The 18,609-nt window shown below is 39.4% G+C and overlaps 2 protein-coding genes across 3 annotated transcripts in view; one reads left to right on the top strand and one right to left on the bottom strand.

The window, feature by feature from the left end:
• Nucleotides 1-523: 523 nt before the first annotated feature.
• psmd12 (proteasome 26S subunit, non-ATPase 12) lies at nt 524-6,930 on the bottom strand. The gene is made up of 11 exons (XM_044113822.1): nt 6,701-6,930; nt 6,257-6,316; nt 4,937-5,065; nt 4,361-4,468; nt 3,646-3,750; nt 3,412-3,561; nt 3,154-3,288; nt 2,781-2,893; nt 2,515-2,689; nt 1,031-1,108; nt 524-947 (listed from the first exon to the last, which is right to left on the bottom strand). Exons 1-11 carry the CDS (start codon nt 6,806-6,808, stop codon nt 738-740), a joined length of 1,371 nt encoding a protein of 456 aa, XP_043969757.1. The 5' UTR covers nt 6,809-6,930; the 3' UTR covers nt 524-737.
• Nucleotides 6,931-14,065: 7,135 nt separating this feature from the next.
• The window catches only part of LOC122829350 (cytoplasmic phosphatidylinositol transfer protein 1-like), a 79,238-nt gene continuing 74,694 nt past the window's right edge, over nt 14,066-18,609 (top strand). For both annotated transcript variants that reach the window (XM_044113825.1, XM_044113828.1), the window contains exon 1: nt 14,066-14,380. In XM_044113825.1, coding sequence (XP_043969760.1) covers nt 14,333-14,380 — 48 coding nt within the window. In that variant the 5' untranslated portion in view covers nt 14,066-14,332. The remainder of the gene's footprint in view (nt 14,381-18,609) is intronic.

The following is an 18,609-nucleotide window of genomic DNA, read 5'->3' as shown; positions in this document are numbered from 1 at the left end:
TTTTCACAAGGCTGTTTTGCCTTATTTCTGGGGTTAATGCACACATTTCCCACCAATTCAACATTTTTTTTTTTCCATAATCTTACATTATGAAGTATTTTTGATATTGTGTCGTAAAAAGCATTCATAGGTTTGTCTCCTTTCAACTTAGATTTTGGGAATTAAACATTTCACAAGACTATAAAAGTCATGAAATCATTATCTGGGCTTTCCAAAACGGTTTAAATGCAAAGTAATGTTAGTACATGTACTGTAAACTTCTGAAAAGTTCAAACGAAAAACAACAACTCCATAAATGTTCCTCTCATTTTTCTGCCATTTAGCTAAGAGAACCAAATTTTGGCTTGCTTAACTTAAAATGGGTTAGGGGAAGGAAAGAAAAAAACAAAACAGTAGTTATGAGTCATTTTATCGAGTTTGCAAATATCTGGTTGCATTTGAATTTTGGTAATCTTTCCATAAAAAACTAAAATGTGAAACTATAATAAAACTACATTAAACAGAGAGGAGAAAAAGCAAAGACTGGAGGTACAATATGTTTATTGTCAACATTTTACTAGACAATAAAAAAAAGGAACAACTAAAAGAGGGCGTGTGTGTTTTGCGGTTGTTTTTTTCCAAATCTTATGATACTGCAATCGGGCGCCGCGGCGGTATTCCAATATCATACTGTACAAATGCGTCACGGTTCCCCCTGAACATGAACATGAAACAAAAACAATGAAACTGTTCTGGTGTCACTGCAGGTTGTGGATCATCTCCTCCTTGGCAATAAGGTGCGTGGTCTTGTTGACCAGCGACATGAGGGAGTTGAGTTTCTGCGACCAATCGTTGAGCAGGTCGTTGGGGTCTTTGGGCCGCTGAAAGTTGATGATGCCAGCGAGCCGGTCGACCTTGGCGTAGATGGTCTTGTTTACGACGAGGCTGGAGAGGAACTCCTCCGATTCCTGCCGTAGGATTTCAACAGGTGGATTAGTAACGTTGTTTTTTTTGGGGGGCGGTACTATGAGGTGCTAAAAGGTTTGCTTACGTCAACAGAGAGATCCAGCAGGCCAGCCATCCTTTTCATTGTGATTCTGGTGTAATATTTGGCCATTATTCTGATGTTCTGAGAGAGAAAGAAAAAACGAAAATCTTCAATATAATTGCAATCAATAATGGAGGCCAACATCCAGAGATATAAAGCTTGCTAGAGCAAGGAGAAGGAGACGATACGATACCTCTTCTCAGGATTCTCTCTGTCTCACTTCTAATTTAAGATCAATAGATGCATTTATATAGTTACAGTAAATTATCACATCGTAATTTGTAACTTCAAACAATAAATAAATAAAGTAACAAATTGACCCAACATAAATTGCTTTCCAGTGCCTGGCTGTGACTTGGCTACATTAACACAGCAGGTGAATGCGACCCAAATCAGAAGTTTTTTCCGACTTTTACACGGCGGCCTGAACGGCCCACTTCCGATCTTTTCACCCAAAACAAAAACCCGATTGGAGCGACTTCCACTAATTTGGAGACGCATCAGATTGTTTTCAAAGAATCCACAGTCAAAACAGTCATCATGTCGCATTTCATCCGACTTCCACGTCCTTGATCTGAGAAGCCAGACCGGATGTAAACAACGTTTTGTTACGATCTGTAGCTTAGAGCTGTCCTACGCCAAGGAACACCCATCAATGCAGCTTCTCAATGACTGCTTTGATTTCCATGTAATATAGTATAAAATTACCATCATATAAAATATAATACATCATAACATTATATAAAACATAACAAAGCTAAGGTTTCTGCAGGTTTCACCAACTCAAAGTTAAGACTTTTTAAGACGGCTATGAATGACGTTTAAGACCTGAATCGCGTCAATAATCTAAAAGACAAAAATCGTATATTTTGCGATGCTCTTTATAGCCTTAACTCCCGCAGTGCCGAGCTGTTATGCAGACTGCAAAAGTTTGCCATAGATGTGAGCCAATGGCGAAGACGAACATCATCTATCCAACAGGCAATGAATTTGCTCTGATGACGGATGCAAAATAAATAAATAAAAAGCTAGCTAGCATGGGCATATTAGCATCTAACCAGCGGGAGCCTCAACCGCCTCGAGTCACAGAACACAATGAAGAAGTCTGTGTGAGACTCAAACTCTTGCCTGACAGGAAAAAACAAAACACACCGACAGAGAAAATACAAGTTAAATGTTCCCGCTACGACAACATTTTAAGACTTTGTACTTATGTGTATTTAAGGCCCAATGAAATGTTTTAAATGAATTTAAGACATTTTGAGCCCTTCATTTTAGATACACGCACAGCGAACCGGATAACAAAGCTAGTAAAAGTAATGGTTGGTGCTTCAACGCAAAGGGATTATGTACAGATGGACACTCTACTTGGGGGGGAAGGGACAAAAAAAACAAACTCAAACTTGTATAGCAACAACACAAGACAATCTAATTTACATCTGGTACAACTCCGATCGCTTTGGCCTGCTCTTCCATGAGTGACTTACATGCTCCACCACCCTGTTCTTAAGGTCCTTCCACCTTTTCTCTCCCTCCTCTGAATATGAGAAGACGTCTGTCGCCGGACTCTCAGATGAGCCTTCTCTCAGCTCCTTCCCATAATCCTCCACCAGCGAGGCCCAGCGCATTAGCTCCATAGTGGTAAACTGCTTCAGAAGGTCCCTGGGAAAAGAGGAAGAATGTCACCCTTGGCGTGTCGTAATCGACTTATCAATGACAGAGTCGAAGCAAGTTGAGGCACGGGCGGTCTTACTTGTACTTGGGGATTTCTTCCAATTTCTTGTCGCCGCTGATTCTGTGCACGAGGTCTGACTGTTCGTTGTCATAAGGAGACAGGATCACGTACAGCACCACACTCTTCAGGGCCTGTAGGGCGAAACGGGCAGAAAACACGTGTTAGCTGATTGCAGCGCTTTGGTCCTTGCGTTAAATTAAACCGACATGCGCCACCAGGTTTCAGTCAATGAGAACTACATTTGATGTCTGACAAGAACTTTGCAAGCGCCAGTTTCAGGAGACCTCTTCTAAAACCTTGCTAGAAAACAGTCGTGCTTGATAAAGGAGTGAAATGCTGAACCATTTCTCCTCCGAAACGAAAATCTGCCCAAAACATGTCGACTCGCTACCTGCTGCCACTTGCTGCTGTCCTCCAAGATGCAGGGCGTGTCGTAAATCGCCTTGTAGTGCTTGCATATCGACAGGTAGGAGCCCTCGTGCTGGTCCACCTGAATCATCAGGTTGTAATACTTTAACTTCAGCTCCTGTGTTGTTAAAAGGACAAAATGATAATAAAAAAGGTTTAAATACACAGTTTGGATGAACAGTAGGAGATGCAACAGCTTCTGAGAGAAGACATGCTAACGAGGGCCGCTACCGTCTCTTACCTCGGCCCCTTCCTCCTGAAAGAACTTGGTGTTTATCTTCTTGCTGATGATCTGGGTGCGAATGTAATCTTTGACAGCGATGCAGAGCCTCATCTGTTCCAAGATAAACTCCACCTTCTCCTTCTTCTCCATGGAGCCATACGTCTCCACCTGAGCGACAAAAAACAACCCGTAAATGAGACGGGCCTTAGCAGCTCGCGTATTACTTGTGCATAAAAAAGGTTTGGATCTCACCTGTAGCTCCTGCAGAAAGGCGGCAGCCTCTTTGACGTCACCGCTCTGCTCCTTGATGTTAGCCAGTGTCTTTGTCAGCCTCGCACGCTCGATCTCTACATAGATCTGCCAGAGAGAACCATTTAGTGCATTGTGACACGCAGCTAGCGTACCTGTTAGCAAAGGATTTAAAGGGCAAAAATCAGAGTGGACATGGGCCAGCACTTCCCTCACTCGTCAGTTGCATGTGACTGAAAAATGCAACAAAGCTTTTCCCTTTGTTGCAAAAGCAAGAAAATGTGGCAGTTTGGAAACCATTGTAACTGGTCACACCATTAGGGGATTAGCAGACGTGCTAATTTCCCAATAACACCCTTTGCTATCTTTGAGAACATTTACCGCACTTAGCTTCCCCTAAATGTATGCTCGGGGGAATTAATCCGTAAATGGCACAGCTAATTTTCCACTTAGCGCATTAGCCGAGTTTGAAAACATCTAGTCCACTTAGCTTCCTGTAAATTCCACTAAATAAATTTTTTTCGGATAAATTATTCTACTAATAGCAGAGCATTTTTTTTCCCCATTTAGTGCTTTAGCATTTTTGCTAACTTTGAAAACGTTTAGCAAAAATTTACCAATTTTTTATTTTAACTGTCCAGTGTTATAAGGTCACAATGACTATAGTTAACTGCACCGTTTGGTGCATCCCTAACTATGGCATTGAGGGATTTCATACCTTGCCGGCAGTCACAGTGCGAAGTGTGTCTATAAGCCTCAGCTTGATGTTCAGATCAGTTACTGCATCCACGTATTTGTAGCATTCCTGCACCATTTTGGCAACAGCCTGAGATGAAGCGCAAAACAAATCACATATTTAGGCCACAGTAAATACAAATTCACCCAAGGAAAGTTACATTTTATATGAGCATATTTCACAGCTCACTGAAATATGAGTTTCCATATTTCAACTAGTTTGAAATATGAAAACTTATATTTCTCATGAGTTTCATATTCATGAACATATGAATATATTAGCTAATATTGGAATTTCTGCTAATTTTGCAGAAATGACAAAAATTTGCAGTATAGTAATAATTTGTATTGCAGTAGAGTAACTCAATTTGATAACTGGCAATCTCACAAAATTACTTTAAATAATTTCTATTTAGCACTTTAATGTATTAAGGACTCCTAATTAAAATATGTTCATTTTTTGGGGGAGGAGGGTTCTGCGTTTTAACTGAGTAGACCACAGGTAAGAGAGTGGCAAACATATGAAGAAAGCCGCGATCACAGTAAACGGAGCACTGACCTGTTTGAGTTGACTCCTCCTTTTGGTGAGTAACATGATGTTTTCATTCAGAGCGTCCCAGTCCTTTGCTTCATAACACATCTGGACTACAGCCACGAGGATTCTGGAGGTGGACACCATATCGGACGCCTGCGAAAAATTCAAACAGAATCTATTCATTAAATACACGTACGCAGATTAGCAAACTGAAATTTGTGGGGGGTTTTTTTGTTTGTTTTAAGAAATAATTTCAGCTAAAGTTTTCTGAGCTATATTCAAGATAAATGCACCAAATTCAACTTTTTCCAGTTAATGTGTTAGTTATTGTTAACTTGTGTAGCTCTGAACACAATTCATGTTCAAGGCTTGCTAAGATAATGTTGTTGTTTTTCCTTTTCTTTTTTAAGGCTTTTCTCTTGCTAAAGCTGAAAAATTGGCTGGCCGGAAATATTTCTGATTAGTCATAATGAGGGGAATATAAAAGCGTCACTGCTTGCACGAGACATACTAGACCATCATTTTTGTCATCGCACAAGCACGCACTGCATTAGGCCTTTGCGTTTAACGTCGCTTGCTCCAGCTCTCCCACACCGGAGCTCCAGGGATGCTAAGCTAATGGGACGCAGGAAGGCACAGGACCAGGGGTGGACTTGGAACCCGTAATAACTGCTCGCAATTCTAGCTAATATTTTGAAACTACAGTTTGCAAGCTACAAACAGAACGTGTTTCAGCGAGCTGACAGCAGGCTCGGCTGCAAAAATAGCTAACTCCAAATCTGAAAGTTGCGTGTTTGAATCCGACTTCCCCATTTATCTTGGGCAAAGCACTGAAGCCCAAGTTACCTTGCAATATGCATATCAGTCATACGTTTGTATGAAAGTCACAGCAGAGTGAATGAGACTAATAATGGAAAAGCACTTTGAGCGGTTGGCACGACTACACAAGTTTCATCACTACATTGATCCTGAATCGATGTTAAATCAAGATGAAAAGAAGTTCGGCCTCCCAATTCTTTTCTGAATTTCATTTCATATATTCAGGAAATATTATTCAGGAAATAATTAAGTAGAACTTAAACTAAAAGGGAAAAATTATCAAATGAACTTCATAGACAAACAGTAAATGACTTATATCATCAGGAGCTGTGTCAAAAACACAACACAACCAACACTATACATGTTAAATTGTTATATTAAGGAGAATCAAAAGCTTTCACGTCATTTCTTGGACACAAGGAATTATGTTGTAGTTCTTATGAATGTAATTCTTTCTTATTTGTAATGTAATTGTATAATGTAAACAATTTATAGTGCTGCATCAGGTGGGAGGTTTTCGCTTACCGTTCTGGTCTGTTTCTCCAGTGACAACAAACTCTCAATGGCCTCTTGTAACTTCCCCTCCTGTAGAAGAGAACACAAAAACATTAACTTTAACATCTTTTTAAAAAAGTTACAAACGCCAAGCTTTTTTTCTCTTCTTGCAGAATGCTAAAGAGACCGGTTAGCAGGTTGGCTACTTCTGAAGAAGCTAACCTCAGTGCTAAACATAGCTAGTATCTCTTTAACAACAAACTCTGGAGTTTTAGGAAAAAAACAACAAAGTGGTATTAAGCGTGGGTTAAATAAAACATATTCGAACTTATAAGTAATATGTGCTCATTATATGTGGTCATGTTAGGATAAAACTGAAGACACCACAGTTGTATGATAGCTCAAGTGCTAGCGCACCGATCGGGGAGCACCATGACTCAGCCAGCGGTGGCCTTCTTTTAAAAGCTCACTTACTTTGGCCATTTTTTCGCACTCCGGAAGCCTCTCATCTACAGTGGAACTGTAATCAATCTCCATCTTCACGACCTTTCCATCTGACCTCTCAGATCGTTCCTCAGACATGGTTGCGATTGGGAAAAAAAGGGACAAACCAAGACTCTTCTCCTTCTTTGCGACAAGGCTCAGCTTGACGCTGTTTGTCTCGTCAAATGAACGACGCTAGGAGGTGACCAATCAGAACGGAGAATCGAATGGCTGGTTAGGTGCCTGAAAGACCCAAGGGGGACGTCTCTGAAAAAAACAAATTGTAATTTCTGTCAGGCGCAACAAAGGCAGCTTTAGTTTTACAGTTAACGGTGCTTTCAGAGCTGTAAAACTTCAAACAGTATAAACAGAGTCCGGCCAATAAATGCATAAATAAGACCAAGAAGTATAATATATATATAAAATATATAAAAAATTGTATAAAATATGCAAAAACAAGGAATGTTTAATTAAAATATAAAATACCGCGTATCAATAATTTTTAATGCGGAATCCATGAGGAAAGAGTAGCTATATACAGCTGGTAAAAATACATGAACATTTTATATAACATGTTAAAATTCACAATTTTAAGATTTTATTCAATGTCAATATCAGTCATAATCCTCTGAAATTTAATGAAACACAATAAACTTGAGTACAAGCAAACAAGAAACACATACTTATTCTTATTTTAAAAAAATATTTTTGTTTGAATTTTACACTTTTAAAAGTATAGATTCACTAATGTATTAAACAGAAATAAAACCAGATCAGTGATTACTTTATTTGCCAGAAATTATAGCCCCCCCCCCCCCTTTTTAGACCCTGTTAGCTTGACAGTGAATGCTTTATTAGTTGAGAATAAAATAAATGCAAAATGTTGAACATTTAGCTTCTTAAAGTACATACAGCATTGAGGAAGAAAGCCTTCTCGTACCCTTCACCACTAACCTAGCATAATCTCCAAAAGAAGCTTAAACATTGGGAAAATGGCAGTAGGCTCATGTTTTTGTTCTTAGCCATAGCTTTAATTAATTATTAACTTGCCCATTTTGACACTGTACCTTAATAGGAACTTCCAATCTTGTTTTATATGGAGCATTTATGGTTTTATGTAATTCTGAGACAGGTCTCTCTTGAGAATAAGAATTTATTTTCAAAATTAGATTTAAACTATATAAATAAAGGTCAAACAAAATCGATTTCTGTTCCAGTCATGTTCCCGTTCCTTCCAAAGCCTCAATTAGTTAAATCACAATGAAAGCAGTTAGGATTAATGGGATTAATTTCCCTCTGGGATTATTAAAGTATTTTTAACCGAACTGAGTTGAACTGAAGCAACAACAGAACACAAGCACAGCTTTGCAATCAACTTGCGAAAGGATGCGAGCACATGAAGTAAAGCACAGTGCCGTGGCAACAGCACACCAGCAGGTGTCTTCACATGATCTGAATCTTGTCTGTCTTTGCTCAGCAGCACACTGCAGTGAAATGTTGCCAGCTTGTTGGTGAGAATCTGTCCCATACCAGAGCTATGAACCGTTTTACTCCCCAAAGCACATGCAGGAATAATGCCTGACATACAGTGTGTGACTCAATTTAAATGAAAGAATGATGAAATACGAAATATTTAAGTTGGCTGTTATCTCAAATTACTTAAGCAAGCTTTTTAGTCACCAAATCCTAAGGGAACCAGCCATCCAGGGGCGCCATAAAAGGGAAAAGGAAAAAAAAAGGAACTTTAACTATTCTTTTTAAAACTCATAAGTAATAATATACTTTCCTAATATGGAACATTCTACAATCATTTTTCTGCACACCAAAGATGATTAAATACTACATTTAATAAGAGTGATACTGTGCTTAGCTATTCTGCTTCACAGTTCCTGCATACGTTGGACTGATCAAATCGGAGTATTTTCAAAATTTTCTGTGTTTTTATAACTTATGTTTTGGTGAACACTTTCTTCTAAGCTAAAAAAAATAATAATAAAAGGCAGTGTTTAGTGTAGCCATATGTAAATTGGTGAAACAATTGGGGGTGAGGGGGGCAAATAAAATCTCCCCTAGAGTTCCAAAGTGTCTAGGGCCGGCCCTGGACAGAATGATCACAAAATCCAGCACTTTTAAAGCCAGCAATTTGAGAAAACGCAAAAAGCCCCGAAAAAACCTAAAACCCCAATTTCAAACAGTTTGCTTGCAGAATCAGGAAACCACAGCTAACCCTAGAGAAGCAGTGAGTAAAGGGGTGGGGACCAGAACGACATCTATGTTTATTTTTCAGATTTAATCTGTAAAATTAGACTAAAGCACCCTCAGGAATTTCACAATACTCAAACATAGCAACAGTATTTTTTTTTTGTTTTTTTTTTAACACCAATTTTGCCTGAGAAGTTAATTAACCTTTCATTTGAGCTTGAGGTACTAATTTATAGCCTAGCATCGTTTCATTAAATGTAACTGCAATTCATTGTATCATTGCGTATACAGGTTGACACTGCAGCATAATATAAAGTAATTACAATGTTTGGTTTTTTTTTGTTGCATTGCCTTCGTTTATGATTAACACTCTGAGGATAAGTTGTGTTTAACAGCATTACATTGGGCAGAAATAGCTGGTACATTCGCCTGTTTACTGAAGACGAGAGTTCAAATTGAAATGCCGGTTCAGAGGGTTTGCCATCCAAGGCAGGAATATATTGTGGAGGGAAAATGCGTGCTGACGAGGCAAAAAGGCAGTTTGTCAGCATCATTACTGCACAGATTTTGCTGAGTGGATCCAAAAATGTCAGTTGTGTCGATAAAATCTGCAGCCCAGCCTCTCCTTTAATTAAAACGGACTGTGTCAAAACGTGGCAGCGTCGTTTTCTGTTGTTCTCACGACAAAGCAGGGCTCTGGGCAAGTAAGCGTGACTTACCGCTGAAATTATAGCGTCGTCCCGAATGCTGGGCCGTTGAGCTCAGCTTTCACGGGTTTTTCACGGTGAGGCACAGACCAAATTTCTTGTTAACTCCATGAATAATGAACAATACAATCGGTGTTACTTTAGAGGCCCCAACATGGCAGCATTTTCGAAAACAGGTCAGCAGAATTATGTTGGCTTGAACTAAATCTTCTAAAGTGATATGACATCAGATGTTTGTTCAGAAATGAAGGAGTGAAGGGTTGTAGCTGGCTACAATATTTGACAAAGGCACATTCAGTGAAGATAAAACAAAGATAAATCTTTTTTTTGTGTGTAAATTTACTGCTGTAGAAGGAATCCTTTGTGTGTATATGTGTGTGTGTAGTCAATGGTCCTTTGGGACAACTTTTAGTGATTAATAAGCTACAAACTTAACTAACATCTTCAGTCTTATATGTGATTTTGTTTGCATTTCTGTCAAAGTTGTTGTGAGTCTGTGTGGTGTTTGTGTGACTGTTGCTGAGCAGCAGGTTTCCACCAGGGGGCGGAGCTGAGTCCGGAGCAGCAGGTTCATACCCGGGAGGGAAGCTCTCGGCAGGACGCTCCTGCACCTTTACTTGTGTCCCCTGGGTCAGAAGCTTAAACCAAAACATGACAGTTTCTGAGTTGGATCACTCATATATTTAAATCACAAAATACATCAGTGTATGTAAACCAGGAGCTTACATGCACCAAAATCACATACAGAATGACTATTGGAAACTTCCGATTGGTTCGTTCACAGATTTGAGTTCACTGGAACTAGTTTCTGATATGGGCAATATGGGCAACCGCCCAGGGCGGCATCTCGCCGGAGGCGCCTGGTCTGCCGCTGCCATCCTCCTTGGATAAGAGCCATGAGATGTTTAAATTACAGAAAAAATATGAAAATGTTTTGTGCATTGGCAGTATAGGTCAATGTTGAAACCTTTTAAAAAGCAGATCTACTCCAATCAACAATCAGAAATCTCATTAAATTTTCATGTGATATGCTTGCCAAAATATTCATAGCAGAGAAGCGTCTGTTCTCTGACAGACAGAAGAAAAATAAAAGATTTATTTGGACTCCTGAACATAAATTAGACTTATTTTTAGTTTTTCTGGTTATTTTGAGTTTTGGATGCAAAAGAATAATTATAATAATAGAGGTTTGTTTATATTAACTGCTGGATAAATTGTTGCCACGTCTTTCTTAGATTTTTTTTTATATTGTTTATTTCCTTTCAACTCTTCTTCCAGTTTCAGTCTGTTTGGCTGTGAACACAACAGTTTGACCTCAGCCACATGAAATAAGTCTAGATTTATCTAGATGCGTACTATAAAGCACCAAAACAGAGCGTCAGGGTCATAACTGTCAGTGGTTTCTCATTTTAGCAAATTATGTTTCTTTTGCAAAAGGGTTGATATAATATTTAGAGAGGAGACGGTTTCTGCTGTTGCTGCAGCTGGAAGTTGACATTAAAAACTCACTTCTGTATTTCATTGACACACCGTTCACATAATATTTTATATAAACATAACATGGGAAGACTTGTCTTTACACCAGATAACCCAGTTTTAATGTATTAATTAAAGCAGCAAGCTATAAGATTAAATCATTTAGACTGAGTGACTTTGGAGACAAAATAAAACAGAAAAATCACATAAGGTAAAGATTACAGAACTAATGCCTGAAACTGTAAAGAACAGTTTCAGGCAGCCCAACCACACAAAAAGAACGTTACGAACATGTGCAAATCATTCAGCTAATGTCAAAAAAACACAATTTTGTGTTTCCGTTGAATAAGAAATAAGAGTTAAATCACATCCTAAGCATGTTTAGACGATAAATTATAAAAAATAATGGCAGCAAAGCATGTAAACAGTTACTATAGTCATAATTCAGCCACGGCGTTGGCGCTCATGATCTGTTGGCCATCTTATTCAGGCATTGGTGGAACAAACCCATTATACTGGGGAGTTGCTATACATATTCTGCGTTTTAGGGAAATTGCAGTGTGAGATTTTACAGAAGAGTTACAGATTCAACACATTCGAATGACACACATCATTTTATGAAGTGTGAGAAGCTGAGAGAGCTCTGGAACCAACTGCGCATTATTGTCTGAAAAAACCCCCAACAAAACAAAAACAAACCATTGTCTTCTTTCTGCTTCCTGTCCTCTTCTTGGTCGTTTTTTTTGCCAGTAGCAACATCACGTGATTCGTGTGATGTGGAAAAAACTGTTCAGCTGCAGATCTATTTCCATATGTCTGAAGAGCCGCCTCATTCTAGCCGGAAAATTTTTACCCCAAAAACATAGTTTTTTTCCCCGAAAACTGTATGTTTCTAATTAGCAAATTTATTTGCTGAATTTCAATTTGCGCAATTCTATGGTCAATAACAATGCAGCCATAGTGTTTACTGGAACAGTTTTTTGTTGTTGTTGTTTTTAATGCAAATTAATTCTGTGCATTTCTCTTCCCTGACACGACTAAACTGCATATTTATTTTAAACTGAGCAGACTATTATAACTGTATCTGCAGTGTCCGTATGTTGTGAATTTGCATAGTGTAAAGTCTCCTGCTCTTATTTTTAAAGTTTTCATAGATTTTGTTCTATCTTAGTTTGATCTTCTATTTATCCAACTTGCTTATGGGCTCTCCAGAATTCCCCCACTGTGGCACAATAAAGGATATTATAAACAATTTCCTTTCTTTCATATCGGGTGCCTTCTGAGCATTTTCGCGATGAGTCAGCATTTGCAAAAGATGTCGGAACAACAAAAGTAGGCACATCACGAGGCCAAACAGCGAACACATCAGCGGACATTTGAGCCACCGTCCAAACACCGCTCAATTGTCTGCGCAATGGAATTATGCACGTGCAAGACATCAAAGGTAGTGAAACCACAGCTTGGAGAAAAGGGGTGTGAAAGCGACGAAGGGGTGCAGCAGCAGCAGCGAGCTGATGCTTCCTGTGCTGTGGTCTACCAGTGTTTCCATCGCGTCTCGCTTAGCAAGAGAGTGAGAGAGAGAGAGAAAGCGGGGCCGAAGAGGCTTTTAGTTAACGTGGTTTTGTTTTTTCCGATACCAATGAGAGCTGCTTTCAAGTAGAACAAGTAGAGCTGCGGCGAGAAGAAAGAAGAGAAAAGGGTGTGGGGGTTGTTTGATTTGACTTTGTACGCAGACAGGGGGTTCAGCTTCGAAACACTGCTGCGTTCAAAACAAACATTTAATAAGCATACCGGACTTTATTCCTAACGGTACCTCAGAAAAAAGAAAGAAAAAAAAAAAAGCGGGCAGAGGCAATTCACATCCGGGATAGACTCTTCAAAGTAAAACAACTTCATAATTTTAGAATGTGGGCTATGCATGTTTATTATTATTATTTTGTTGTTGTTGGTTTTAATCTTTTAATAATAACTTTATTTTAAGTGTTTTTATGCTTTTGACTGATGGCCAGTGGTTCAGGGGTTTACAATCTGTATTTGACAGATTAGACTTCTGGCTCAGTAATGATCTGTTTAGGTGTGTTTCTCACCAAGATGAAGTTAATAAAAATTAGCAATGAAACGATTAATCAGATGAGTTGTGATTAATTGATTTACTGAAATAATTATCAATGAACTTTTGATTAATTGTTAACTGGAGTATACATACTTAAAAAAAGCAATTTGTGAAAGAACAACACATTCAGAACAGTAATTAAGCCAAATATGTACATTTTACATTTAAGATAAATAAAAAAAACATACCTTCTTTGTCTGTAAAGATGTTCCCAAAATTCCTGAAGTGTTATAGTTTTAGCTTCATCTGGTTTAAATTCTGTAAAACAAATCTAAGCATCTTTTGCTATTCTGCCATTAATCAGTCAATCAAAAAAAAAAAAAAAAAAAAGCAGAGAACAGATTAGCCATGCACTGTAGCTTTTGACATGTCAATATGCTAAGTATTTTTTTAGCTGTATTTCTAAATACTGTATTTAAAACGTGTAAGTGGTTAAATGAAATATCTGCAATGTGTCCATTTTTTATCCGATTAACCAATTAATTGGTAGAACACTCGTTACTAAAATGAACCCTTAGTTGCAGCCATGTTAAAGATGACATTTATTTTTGAATTGATGCTTTTAAATAAATTTATCTGAATTGGTTTTTTTTTGTTGTTTGTTTTTTAACTTTAATTCAATATTATACGTGACCGATTTGTATTTCCACATCCTTATATTCGATCATGTGTTTCGACTAATCCACGAATCCAGAAAAAAAACCTCTCTACGGCCGTCGAAGACTCTTAATCCGACGGACCGTCATTCTTCACCTCCGTGTGTGATCCCAGCTTGACTGTCCCCCCTTCCCCCCTCCCCCCCAGCCCCCACCCCCCTCTCCCCCACCCCGCTCTCCCTCCTCCCGACACGGTGGGAGGAGACAACCCTCCAGAAGCAGCCGAAGCTCCGTTCCTCACATCACACAAGGCAATGCTGGAGACGCACACAATCCGCTGGTTCCGATGAAAGGAAGAAGTCGAGTGTAACTCGGGCTGTCCATGCGCTGACACAAGACATCGTCCAAGATCAGCTCGGCGCTCACACACATCCTGCCGGGGCGGCGGGGAGGGGAAACTCTCTGCTGATCTGCTACTATTGTGAACACATAGCGGGGGTCGCGCAGAGGGAAGACGAAGAAGAAGAAGATGTTGATGAAGGAGTACAGGATATGCATGCCCCTCACTGTAGAGGAGGTAAGTTTTTATTTTATTTTATTATTATTTATTTATTGCGCTCTCCCCTCTTCAATCCCCCCACTGCCCCCCCCCACACACACACACACTCTTCTTGGTTTATTGTCTTTATTTATTTTTTCGTGCACAACTCCAGGGGATTTGTGCGCTTCCCGGGCGACATCGACAGCTATGAGAGCGCGTCGAGGTTGATTGTATTCCAGACATGTGGCTGGGGAAGGAAGTTTACACGAAGCATGAGAAATGCTTTCAGATGAACTTGAAGCGCTCCGTTGAATTAAAAAAACATCCCCGTCTCCCTCAAGCCTACAGCTGCAGAAAGCCTGAGTTTAAAGAGTGCAGCTCAGCTTTGTCACACATTCATAAAATACTACATCACACACACACACTCTCTCTGAGGAGTGTCATCGTTTTCCCACCCCAACACTCCCTCTCTCTAATTCCAGACTCTGCAGACGCTTGCCTGCAGATTGAATTATTCCTCCCTAAAACTGCAGGCAAGTCTTCTCCAGACTCAACTCTTCTCTTTCCCTCCAACTAATTCCTCCTGTGCTGCACTGATTGGTTCATTTGCACGAAACAATGAGCCCACTGTTTTGTGTGCAATCTGATTTGTCTGTTTAATCTCAGGGTTAGAGTCTAAAATTAGCAGCTGGAAATGATTGTTTTTCCTGTCCTGGCATGTATGTAACAGTGTGTTTGGTCAATTATCAGCTCTTCTTCGTCTTCTTCTTCTGTCCATGTCTTCAGTGGTTGAGGTGTGTGGGTGTGTGTGTGTTGGTTTTCCTATAGCCCAAGGCCGCTGTCAAGTGGATTTACAGTCTACACTGTGACACCATGTCAGGCCTGATGTTCAGATAAAAAGCTGTGATGCTTTTTCTCTGGGAGGGCAAAAAAGAAAATCTATAATGTTGCTGATTAAAAGTTTGATTACAATCAAACTTTTGCTTATCAAAAGTTTGATTGTAATCAATAATTGATATATATATATTTCTTTTTTCCACCCAGTGATGATCGCCACAAACCTGCCAGTTTCCATTTTCCTCAATCGAAGCAGCGATGAAGTCATTACAGTTAGAGCCCCCGCACCCTCCCATGAGTTCAAAAGGGAAATGTCATGTTTGTAATACAAAGCTTTGCTAACAGGAATGTGTTCTTGAATACTTCTGCTGTATGTGTGTGTGTGTGTGTGTAAGACATCACACAGATGTGTTACGTGGGCGCTTGCATTTCTAAACGATTGTTACATTCACAGAAGCAGGCGCTCGGCTTCTGCGCCTGACGCCAAAATCACTTTTGACAAATAGTGACTCAGGCCATTATTTTAGGAAGATCCGTTCCTTCGTCTGAAGCATCTCAAAGATGCATTGAGGAATATTTAAAACTAAACTGACTGGAACAAGATCAACCAGATGGTCTTTCAAGGAATATGTCAAAAAGAAACAAACCGTCACGTATGCAGATGAACTTTTTCTTATTACTTTTATGTATGGCAGACATTTTTGATTTTAAAACCCACTTCTCTGGGAGGGTATGAGAATTTGCTTTTATATATATATATATATATATATATATATATATATATATATATATATATATATATATATATATATATATAAAGCCTTAACAATTAATTATGCTAGTACTAGTTTCAGATTTGAAATGCCTTGCAACTGGCGACTGCTTTTCAAGCAAGAACTTTGAATATCTTGAATATCTTCATTGATTTAATGGGTATTGATGAAGAAGACAGAGTTAACACACAATCTTTAGTTATAAGGAGAGGGTGCTCCAAAGATGAGCCGCCTGCAGAACCGCCGAGAGTTGTTGTAAAGGAACCGTTCATCATGTGCTACCGAGTGGTTTGTTGCGCCACATTAAGTTGAAAAGAGTCTTTCTGTTGGGGAAGATTTATTTAGTCCTGTCACTCACTTGTGCCTTTCACACACGTCTTCTAAACTTCTTCTGTAAGCTCTTTAAAATATAATATTTTAGTACGTGAATTAGTTCCATTTGAGCCGCCGTACTTTGGCTCAAAGTGGTATGACAGAGGTTCTTAATGGACACTGATAAACCTTCAAAAGCGGGCTGAAGAAAACTGATAGATGTTTTGTTATCAAGATGACGTGAACAACTGCTAAGCTCTCAACCTGGAAGCCTTGCACTAAACACTAATACTTAAGGGCCCCTTTCTACTTCAGTGGACGTACAAACCAGGAGCCAATAGTCGGGCTCGGTTTAACCGTCTGTCCCAAGACGGATTACGTGAATCAAGTCAACACAAGGAAAGTAAGGCTGTTTTTGTTTTTGACTGACTCTATAGCAACCTTTCTGGCCTTTAATCCAGCTGGATGGGCTAGCTTTGCTAACTGTCGGTGTCCATTTAAAGAGCTAGTGCTTTCAAGATGAAAGCTGAGGCATGCTAACAAGTAATTGTATCGCTTGTTAGCTTGTTAGAGACCTGCTAACAATTTGAGGTGCATTGTGTTGGACCTGTACAATACAAATTGTATTCAGACATGTAATGAATGTTCATTTATTTGAGGGAAATAATGACATGTGACCTAAATTTTCATTTGTCTCCTTCTAGTTTGGATGGAATGAGATTTTGGGACACTAAGACGCCACAATGTTTCTCATAGTGTGTGTCTTGTAAAGCCCAAACCATTAACATTATCTGTTGACGCTTTAAAGTTGGGATTCTGCAATTGAGACTCTTATTTTGAAGTACAAAAGGAACTATTTCTTGAGTTATTTTATATCAAGAAGAAATTTCAGTTTTTTATTTCACGTCCACAGTCGTGTCTCATGATGCTCCTCATGTGTCCTAAAATGTTTGTGCTCTTTTTTTAAATTTTTTTTTATTTTTATTACTGTGCCTGTCATGCCTGTAACATGAAGTTATAACTTCCTGACTCTATAATTGCTAGAGGAAGGAAATAAAAAGAACACTTCCTTTTACATCGCAAGTGAAACTTTAACCCCGCGGAAGCAAACTTCCAGAAATCAGTTTGATTGTTCAGCTGTCAAGAGTTTGATGGTGGTTCTGGGAAATGACTGTCCTGAAAGCAGAAAGTAAGAGGCTCTCCTGCAGATGTACTGGAGTTGGGAATGGTGTGTGTTGGTGTCTCCTAGGTGACACGAAAGCTGAAGGTTTGCATATAAATCATCTAATGAATGATACGGCTGGCTTTTATTTCTGGAAAAAGAACCCCAAAACAAAAAGTAAACCTGGGAGATAAGTCCAGTTTGGATGAGTCCCAGAAAGCATAGCGTCATAACTTGTTTACAGTTGGTACTCCTCTGGGAAATTTACTGTACAAGAGGCAGCTATTTTTTTTATATTTCTCCCCCCCCCCTCTGTGCTCTTATCACTGCTGCACACATTGCAGCGGGTTTCATCCCTCCTCTTCTAAAGGGCGAGTCAAAGTTTCCTGCCTGTCCGAAAACAAAAGCAAAGAGCAGTTGATGAAGTTACAGATGGAGCGCCGGGGGCGGATAACCAGGGACGTGCAACGGTGACCTCTTATGTGTAAGGGAAGGTGAAGAGGTGGACAAAAAAAAAAAAAAAAAGGATGGCAGAGAGCGGGGAGGGGTAAAGGTCATGCAGGAAGTTCTGGGAGATTTTGTTTTTCTTTGAAGCTCCCCGGGGTTGTGCGTTAGTACAGCGTGTGTGTGCGTGTGTGTGTGCGCACTCAAAGTCGGAGTCACGGGTATATTGCGGGGTCGCGTCTCTTTTTTGCATTTTCTTTGGGAGAAGATTAGCGTCTGCTGCTGGGCCGCGTTGCTTCATCACATCCCTGCTCAGCCGCAGATGTCAGAGTGGCTTTCTGTGGTGTGTTTACGCGACGTTCAATAAAGAAGGAGTCCTCAGACGTTTCGATGGTCTTGTCCCTTTTAGTCATCTTTGGGCGTGCGGGTGACGTAAAAGAGCTGCCCCTTTGTCGCCGCGCTGCGGATTTTCTTCATTCCTGCTGGATTATTATGAAAGTTATTTTTTTTCTTCTTTTCCTTTTTTTTTTGTTTTAAATGGAAATATGCGTGTTTTCCATTACGGGTTATGATCTGTGCCCTGCCTTTTATTGGTTCTGTATGGATTCAAGTTAAGGCAATGAAATGGAAGATGTTTTCCTACACATCAGAGGTCACATTTAAGAGCCAGAACACGTAGAAATCTTAAAATTATGAAAAGATAAGTTAATTAAAAATACACAAGAAGAGGCTTTAAA

The sequence above is a fragment of the Gambusia affinis genome, linkage group LG04, assembly GCF_019740435.1.
Source record: "Gambusia affinis linkage group LG04, SWU_Gaff_1.0, whole genome shotgun sequence".
Taxonomy (NCBI): domain Eukaryota; kingdom Metazoa; phylum Chordata; class Actinopteri; order Cyprinodontiformes; family Poeciliidae; genus Gambusia; species Gambusia affinis.
The sequence above is the reverse complement of the archived record's forward strand: the minus strand, read 5'-3'. Positions and strand labels throughout refer to the sequence as shown.